The sequence below is a fragment of the Littorina saxatilis genome, linkage group LG12, assembly GCF_037325665.1.
Source record: "Littorina saxatilis isolate snail1 linkage group LG12, US_GU_Lsax_2.0, whole genome shotgun sequence".
Lineage (NCBI taxonomy): Eukaryota > Metazoa > Mollusca > Gastropoda > Littorinimorpha > Littorinidae > Littorina > Littorina saxatilis.
The window spans coordinates 27,624,266-27,633,857 of record NC_090256.1 but is presented as its reverse complement, the minus strand read 5'-3'; the positions used below and the strand labels follow the sequence as shown (position 1 = coordinate 27,633,857).

Below are 9,592 nucleotides of genomic sequence, written 5' to 3'. Positions count from 1 at the left end.
CACGCAAGGGTCGTAGCAGACAACGGTTTATGCGGCATATCGCCGTTCCTCTCAACAGTCAAAAGCCATCGCTAGAGTTCTTGTGAACCACAGCCGTTTGTTTCGTGCATAAAAACGTGCTATTGTAGATAAGCTCACATCGAGTCGCATTCAAATGACTAACTGACGACTACATTGTGAAAAAGGGAAACTGGATCACACGGGTTCACGATGGCTCAGGGGTAAGATAAACCACGCAAAAATAAATTCTTTGAAAATTGTTCGCTCTTTACGGAGGGCACCTAGGATGTTCTTAATCGGTGAGTGTTTAAATGAAAGGGTGTTTGTACTGTGTGTAAAAGCCTGACCGTATCTGTGATGGTTTACGGGAGGCTTACTGTGCCTTTAAAATTTGAAAAAAACAGGGTCTGCTACCGGGCGTTAGGGGTCTTCAAAGGGCTTGGGGGGTATCGAGTATTCTATTGGAGGGTGGGTCTTAAAGAGGGAGGGGGTCTTTTATCGGGGGGTCTAATGAGAAAGGGAGTCTTCTATTTGGGGGGTGAGGGGGGGGGGGTCGTAAAAGGGAGGTTCCACTGTAATGAGAAATGACGAGGGAGAGTCGTATGAACATGTGCTTTTCTTGTATTGTGTGTAATAAATTTGTTTGACTTGTCGTTTCATAGCATATCAGTCATTATTTGGAAATGGTGACAGTGTGCGGGAAATGCAGCAACATGCATGTTGAAAGAGTGCACTGTTCTCTGTAATTTGACTATTCTGAAAGTATGTAGAGAATGCAAAGCAAAAGAGAAGAAGTTCTTTTCTATCGTTTGTACTTCTGGAAGTGTCACTTGCGTTTCAGTGTGACATTATTCCACAATTTGAGAATCAAATGGGGGGGGGGGGGGGGGGGGGTGTCTCTTTCAATGTTTGAAAGATGGCACTTCACATAAAAGTTAAACAAAAAAGAGAACAAACCTTTGGAGAAATCACCCAGAAGAATTCACATGCAAAGTGCAATAATCATAATTATGTCCAGTGTGCCTCAAATTGGGTTAAAGGATTAATAAATCTTCACATTTGAGATCTGTGTGTGTGTGTGTGTGTGTGTGTGTGTGTGTGTGTGTGTGTGTGTGTGTGTGTGTGTGTGTGAGAGAGAGAGCAGAAACGTAACAGTCGGCGGTGGCACTTTCTTTCTCCCATTTTGTGCATTAAAATGTCCCTCAAAGTACACACTAGCATCATTTGGATAAGCGCCTTGATTATGACTTTATTTAATACATACAAAACAACAACAGTCAACAAGAAAAAAGCATCTAGTGTTACACAACTTTATTTCTATTTCAAAGAAAGCACACTTGAAAAAATACCCTTTTTGCATAAAGGTCAAAGAAAAACAAAACACTCATAATTAACGTGGCATACATATCTTAGACATCTTTGGCTCGCTGTTTTTCCATCAGAGTGCAAATATAACAGGAACACAGAACAAAGAGTTTTCTACTTGGACAAAAACTAAATTATATACGTAATTGAAAGACAAGAATATATGCTTTCATTTGGAACAGTGAGATTTGTTTTCTAGTAATCCACTCTTCTATCATACACACGTGAAAGTCAGCCTCGTATCTGATTATTGTCCTGCCTAGTTGTTCAGCCACGCTCCGTGAGCTATGTCCATAAATGGCCCAAAAGGCGATTATGGTAATGTTGATAAAAATTCGTCAGCTTTAACAGATTTAACACTCGTATCTGTTACCAGACGGGCGGAGTGGCCTAGTGGATAAGATATCGGCCTCCTAATCGGAAGGTCGTCCGATCTCACAGGTCAACTTAATATGTGCAGACCTGCTAATGCCTTAACCCCCTTCGTGTGTACACGCAAGCACAAGACCAAGTGCGCACAGAAAAGATCCTGTGATCCATGTCAGAGTTCGGTGGGTTATAGAAACACCAAAATACCCAGCATGCTTCCCCTGAAAGCGGCGTATGGCTGCCTGAATGGCGGGGTAAAAACGGTCATACGCGTAAAAACCCACTCATGTGAAAACATGAGTGAACGTGGGAGTTTCAGCCCATGAACAAAGAAGAAGAAGGAGTATCTGTTATTGATAACCTGCGTAGAAAGCAGTCAGGCAGTTGCTTTTTGGTTTGAGTCAAAGTGGATGGATGGGTTTACTCTTTGTAACAGTCCGGACAGGTCTGTAATGGTAAGCCAAATCGTTTTCACATGAACAACTGTGCCGTTCTTTAAACGAAAAAAAGAGAGCACTTGTAATCAAAAGCAACACGTAGACCGATGATTCAACTGTTATTTTTACAGCAAAGCAAACATGTTGTTTAGAAAAAGAAAAAAAGAAATCAAGCATACTCTTGGTTTCAGGCAAGAACAGTCGGTCGTGTGTTAGTGTTCAAAAGAATCACGACGAAAAGTGAGCAAAACGGTTAGGCGTGTATTCGTTATCCAAACAATCATGATGGAAAACAAGAAACGATTAGGCGTGTAGCTGTCATAATTGAAAACAAGCATACGGTCAGGTGGGCATTCTTGTTCAAAACGTTTATGATCGAAAAACAAACACATACATGTATAGTCATGCGCAATTTTGTGTTCAAAACAACTAGGCTATGATGGAAAACAAACAACCTGTAGGCTTTCGCCGCTTAACATGATGGAAACAATTAAGCGGGTATTTGTGTTCAAGACAGACATGCCGAAAACACAGAAATAAACAAAAACAAAACAAAATGCCCTTTGCTTATCCTCCAGTGGTTAAAATACCGAATTTTACAGCCGGATATGAACAGTTTTACAACTAATCTGTGAACGTCACAACATTCCCCCCACCCCAACCAAAACACACAGACACCCATCCCCGATCTTTTTAAACAATATATCTACGCTAAACAGATGTTCTAATGGACAAGCAGCGATCCAACGAAAGTGACAACATTGGCAACAGCCCACGCCCACAGTGCGCAGATAGTGATGACGTCATGGGATCTGTTACCGCGGCGTGACGTATCGCTTTGTGTAGTGTTGACGGCAAATTCCAGAACGTAGACCTTTGGGTAGCCGTGCTGCAGACTGATCGTGAAGGAAGCGTTTTGGACCACTAGCGTGTCATTAGCATGGTCTACGTTGATGAAGGCTGCACATTAACGTCATCAAATCCATTTAGAACGATGTTTATTGTAAGATATCAGTCAATGTTTGCATTTTAAATTAAAAAAAAATAAAATTTTGTGTTGCTGGTTTGCATTCTCTTATCAAAGACTATTTCTTTGAATACAATCGAGCCCAATGCCTATAACGTGAAATAAATCAGACACATACAGACAGACGAACTTGCGGATGTAACTAAGTAAGCAAACACAGAAAGACAAAAAGGTAGGCTGAAAGGCAGACATATAGACAGTAAGAGAGTCACACCTTACACACACATGTGCAGACGAGACAGACAGGCCGTGAGACTGACGGACAGACAGACAGACAGACAGACAGACAAGCCGTGCATACTTGTCTTGTCTTTGAAAGGCAGGTTGGTAAGTGTTCTGGTGATGTTTGCATTCTGGCCAACATTGGTTATCGCTACGAGAATCTGCAACAGTACAAACAAATAAGTTTGATACTTGCTAAACTTCAAGTTCTCGCTTTAAAGCCAGCAGTTTGAACAATAGAGTAGGCACACGGCCAAGGTAAACAAGACAATAATACAGGAACTGTCGCATAGACAGGATGACGATATGTTCCCAACTACAAGACGAACTTCACGAGTTACAGTCTAAGTTAAAATGTTTCAACCAAACCAAACTGTTCAAACGGATATATGCAAGTGTACATCAGTTTTGTTTGCCGTAGCCGTGCCTTTTACATGAGTTACCTGCCTGCAAATGGAAGTGGCTTTCTATTGGATCATTATAAACACACACACAAACTCATGAAAGACAAAGAAGAGTCGAATAACCTTTCTTTTCTTCTCGTGTAAGATAATTATCCGTCTTTTACGTGTGCTACGGTTATTCTTCCGCTTGGAAAAAAAATAAAAAATAAATATACAACAACAAAAATAACACACCCCAGGGCCTGGCTGCTTCCCGCGCAGATTGAATTCTAGAATTGTTGATGGATTCATTTTGCAGTTTGACAAAGGTTCGGGTACAAAATCAATTCAGCAAAAATGCTAATTCTTCACAGACAGCAGCTAGGCTGTGGATTTCTGGTATGTTTTCATATGGAAGGATCATCATTTCCCATGTAAAGACCTAAATGGAACTATGATCATTTGAAAGACCGTCTACACGGGAAGGAAGGTTATCCTTAATAATTCATACTCAAAGATGAGGTCACTTTTGTGTAAACGATTCGGCATTAGGCTAACATCACAAAGTCTCCACACTGCACAGGAAGCACAATTGTTTTGTATATCTCCAAGGGAAGGGATGGCTCCCATGTACAAATGTGACCCTCCACCACGAATTGAGTCGCATGTCACCTTTGCATGATTTTCATATTTGTACATTTTCTTAAAGAGTTTTTTTATGCTCTATCCAGTGGTGAAAAGCGTTTTAGAAAAGAGCGAAAACTGTTTGAGTTATAAGCCTGTGACTAAGGTGACCCTCACACTGTTACCAGACACTCCCAGGGCCGGACTAGGCGAAGAGGAGGGGGGGGGGGGTTGCCAGTGGTGGCCCAGGGGGATGTCCCCCCTGGCGGCAGGGGTGGATCAGTTCATTTTATGACTGGTTTTTTTCAAAAGTATATTGTGAAGATATGGGTGTGAAGGCGCGAAGCGCCGAGCCGACGGCGCGAAGCGCCTAGCTTGCTAGGGGGGTCCGGGGGCATGCCCCCCCGGAAAATTTTGAAAAAAGGATGCAAAATGGTGCAATCTGGTGCATTCTGAGGATGATCATTACCAGTTTCAGGCAGCAGATTTTGTCACTGATTAATACCCCAAAAATTGAAACTCAATGTAAAATAAAGAAATGCATATATACCTCATTCAATATTTTTATTTTTTGGCTGGGGGGGGGGGGGGGGTCCGGAAACCCTAGAACCCACCCCCCCTCCCCCCCCTCGTTGTGGGGGTCAGGGGGCGAAGCCCCCTGAAGCTGACGGGTAGGTCATATTCTGAGATAGGAAAATGGTCGCTCCTTGCATGAAACGGCATAAAATAAGCAATAATAAAAAAAAATTAAATAAGTAAGGTACATGTTTAGGCTAGGGGGGGGGGGGGGGGGGTTGCGCAACCCCCATAACCCCCCCGGTAGTCCGGCCCTGACTCCCCGGACTTATATTAAGCCAAGCGCAGAACCGCGCGAGGTAACATGCGACTCATTTCGTGGTGGAGGGTCACAAATCTGGACAGATCGGAGATAGCGAGCAGACCTTTTCTTTATTTTTTTCATTTTTATTTTGTCATTTGTTTTTCAATCTTTTCCAAAATTGCCAATCTGCACAGGAAGCAGTCAAGATGATGATTCTTGCTAAGTGTCCAAGGGGAGGTTTGAAATGTAAGAACCAGGGCAGATTGGAGATGGTGAGCACAACTTTTCTTATTTCAATGTTTTAAAAATGTTTTCCTTACTTTTAGTTCTATTTCTAAAAGTAACGTATACTTCGATCGTTGATCTGAAGTCATCCAAGATGATTACCTTGCCGGCATCTTGCATGCGAGATTCATCGACGCTTTTGAGACACGATCATAGTTTGTACTGTGAGGGTTTGTCTGTCTGTGTACTTAAAATACCACTGGGTATACGTACTGTAAATGTAACGTTTTGCTTTGTCAATAATCAAACTTTCCAATAACCTTCAATTCTTGGTTTTTTTTATTCATCCAACATGATAATCTTAAACGAAATGAGGCAGAGCGTTGTTTAGAGATCGAATAACCGAAGGGAAGTAAGCGCTCTAAATGCATACGACATGTGTAATGAAGTAAGCGAGAGTTATACGGAACCAATCTCCTGGCACCTGACAGAATAACAAGCATTGAAATGAACAAGCGACTTTCATCCTGAAAGAATGATTAAGTTCTACAGAAATAATTAAATTTATGAAATATATCAAAGAGGATGAAAATCGCTTGTTCATTTCAATGCTTGTTATTCTCTCAGGTGCCAGGAGATTGGTTCCGTATAACTCTCGCTTACTCCATTACATCCAACATGAGGCTTTCCCTCAGCCGGCCATTCGCTAGGTATCTATACAGCTAAGTGGCGCAATTTGGCGAAGAACGGCTTTAATGGGGAAAACTATGTCTTTAATACAAGATCGGACCTGCGAGAGGGCTCCTCGTGTGAAGACCATCAGGTGATCGTCAGCGTACAGCTCCACCTGGTTGTTGAGGGGAAAGTATACAGCCAGCCTGTGCCGCATTGCCAGCATGCCCTTCACAAACTGCACAGATAATGAGAACAGTAATGGTTCTGTTTCCACACTTGCATTGATTTATTGAGTGTTCGCGCTTTTTGGTTTGTTGATTTATTGATTTATTTGTTTATTAATTCATTTCTTTATTCATGTATTTATTGTATTTATTTATTTAGAACGTATTCATTTATTGTTTTCATTGTTTGACTTTCTCACTCACTCACTCAATCACACACTTACTCATTCACTCACTCACTCACTCAATATTTAACACACTCACTCACTCACTCACGCACTCACTCACTCACTCACTCACTCACTCAATATTCAACTCACTCACTCACTCACTCACTCACTCACTCACTCACTCACTAACACACTCACTCACTCACTCACTAACACACTCACTCATTCACTCACTCACTCACTCACTCACTCACTCACTCACTCACTCACTCACTAACACACTCACTCACTCACTCACTCACTAACACACTCACCCACTCACTCACTCACTCACTCACTCATTTTATTTGATTGGTTCACATAATTATTTATATTGCTTAATTAGATATAATCTGACCGCTACAACAATCACTGTTTATTGTTTTACTATGGAATGGCAGGTGCAAAGTGAAGAGGCCTGTGTGTTCTTCAGAAATTAAGTAAGTGTAATATGAAATTAGATTCACTTTTGAGGATTACGTGTTGTTTTCCCCCTCAACATTATCAAATTGTGTGTAGAATGCGAGATATTTGGCAAATGCCGTGTTTCGGGTCCACCCCAAACAGGTGACAGCCTACTAACCAGGTAGGTGGAAGACGTCTGGTTGTAACACGGCCACAGGGACTCTCTGTTGTGAGGGTCGTTGCCGCCATGAAAGTCTTGCTCTGTGCCGTAATATATGATCGGGATACCCTGCACACATAATGTTTTAAAGAAAACACTTATTCTAAAATGATGATCGGTTATGTAGAAAAATAGTGTCCCTAGTTCATGTAAGCTACCTGTTGCAAAGTACCAAACGACAGGCATATGGCACTGGGTGGGAGTGAGACGGGTGATGGGGGTGGTGGGGAAGGGATGGGGTGATGGGGGAGGTGTGGGGTGATGGAGGAGGGGATGGTTGGTTGGGGGTGGTGAGTCCTAATCTTGTCTACTTATACAAGTCTGTAGAAATAGTAGCAGCAGTAGCAGCAGCAGCAACAGCAGCGTGATTTTCCATAGTTTGAAAATGGCTACCTTCCACAAGAAAAAGCAGCGCACACACAAAACAGCAACAAAAACTGTCCGTATGTTGTGCCCATAAAAGATCCCCCTCTCCCTCCAAAATAAGAGAGAGAGAGAAAAAAGAAAAAGAAAAAAAAGGTCTTTTAATGTGTTTGTTTGTATAGTCGAGGGGTTATTTTTGCTCGTTTTGTTTGAGTTAACTTTAAATAATTCAAGACTAGTGTTCATCATTGGACGGCAGTGGAAAAAGTCCACGTTTTGTGTACACTAAAGGCAGTAGGTGATTTGTTTTGTGTACGGATGTCCATAAGCCTTGACGGAACTTTGAGTTTGAAAACATGTTGGAAATGTAAACAATATCGTCAGTCAAATTGTAGGACCCCTTCCCACGGGACAGCGCAGGAGGCATCCCCAGAGAATACCGCAACTACACGTGCGTTCCACTTGTGACTTTCGCACGACTTTATTCCACAAGTTAAGATCACCCCAATTCCCTGTTTTTTGTTTCGTTTCAGATGTTGCTTTTGTTATTGTTGATGTTTAAACTAACTTTTATCGAACGTTTATCATACGTGAATGTTCGCTGTAAGTATATGACTGTACTCATCACAGTGACATCTTATCCTTGTCACCTTGAATGGAAATGTGTTACGTGTGAGCATGTGTGGACAGCGTGATTTGATACAGAGCCCACATGAAGCGCAATTAAAGTACCATCCCCCCCCCCCCCCCAGCCCCCTGCCACCGCCCTCCTCTCTCTTTAAAGGTAGCTCTTTTTTTCCTCAATAGTACTTATCGTTATTGCAATAGCGACGTTTTGGAGATTCCGGGTCACTGAATTATAACTTGCAAAACAACTAATAACGAGAATTAGGCTCCAATTCAAGGTAGCTCCTATCTTCTCCGATAATAGTTTCGTTTTTGCAATAGCAACTATTTCAGATTGCAGTTCACTAGATTATTACTCTTGCCAAAACAACTGATAACGAAAACTGGGTTAAAGATAGTCCACCGAAGGCGCCATTATTGAACGTTTTTTTGACGCTTTGTACCTTACAACGTTAAAGGGACATTCACTGTACTGTAATTTAGAAACACTTGCAATGATTTGCTCAAAACTGCTTCTTAACTATGCCAAATAATTAAATGAATTCTAATCAGCCAGCGGTTTGCTTCGCCCAGCGTTCCTGTGTCAAGAGCCGGATTCCGTTCGTATTTCGTATCATATTTTATTTAGTCCTCATCAATAGATATTCATTTGCCAAAGCAGACTAAGACCGTTGGATTGAGGAAGTTAAACCTACAGTCTAGCAAACGCATGCAAATTATGTGCCATACAGGGCTAAAACGCTTCGAATAATGTAAGCAAACACACAGGCCGTTGAAACATATCACGGTCTAAAATGGCTACCAAACACATCATTCAGATTTGAAAATAAAACGCTCAAACACTACTTATAAGACCTTCCTCGTGTGTGTTGTCATCTAGTTAACACCCATAACGAACTCTGTGGCTTTAGGCTCAATTTCAAATATGTATCTCTAGGAATAGCGCATGAAACACTCAGGGGCAAAAGGTAGGACGAAAATTAAGACTTGTGCAAAAAGACGTCACAATGATAATTAGAGATGTGTGATTTTTACTCAAAATACCGCCGTTTTAAATTTGAGTAAATCAGCGTTCAAACGTTTATCTTCAGGTATTCTTGGTGTGTGGTCACATAATTACGAACCCCAACCTAAACTAAATAGCTCTTGGGGCGACGAGAGGTGGTTTTCTTGTTAGACATTCTCACTTTAAGTCGCGCTTTTACACTTAAAAAAAAAAACAACCTGGATGAGCACACCTGTTCAACCTGGGATGGTTATACTTTTCATCGCTGTAAATAAAGTGGAACATGCGATAGCAAGCCTTGGTTCTTTCGCGCTTTGAAGCGAAAAAAAACAAAAAAAACCGCCTTGCCTCTCAACCACAACAGCTCTGTCAACCGCTTCGACTGTGGATT

General features: G+C 41.7%; 2 protein-coding genes across 2 annotated transcripts in view; one reads left to right on the top strand and one right to left on the bottom strand.

Moving 5' to 3' along the window:
* Positions 1–2,418: 2,418 nt before the first annotated feature.
* Positions 2,419–9,592, bottom strand: part of LOC138981651 (uncharacterized) — a 24,317-nt gene continuing 17,143 nt past the window's right edge. Inside the window, exons 8-11 of the mRNA XM_070354647.1 lie at positions 7,164–7,274; positions 6,263–6,382; positions 3,500–3,581; positions 2,419–3,131 (exon numbers count right to left, since the gene is read on the bottom strand). Coding sequence (XP_070210748.1) covers positions 2,896–3,131; positions 3,500–3,581; positions 6,263–6,382; positions 7,164–7,274 — 549 coding nt within the window. The 3' untranslated portion in view covers positions 2,419–2,895. The remainder of the gene's footprint in view (positions 3,132–3,499; positions 3,582–6,262; positions 6,383–7,163; positions 7,275–9,592) is intronic.
* LOC138981653 (uncharacterized) overlaps positions 9,514–9,592 on the top strand; it is a 3,224-nt gene continuing 3,145 nt past the window's right edge. The window contains exon 1 of the mRNA XM_070354648.1: positions 9,514–9,592. This exon is cut by the window's right edge and continues 114 nt beyond it. The gene's annotated coding sequence lies outside the window, so the exon portion shown is untranslated.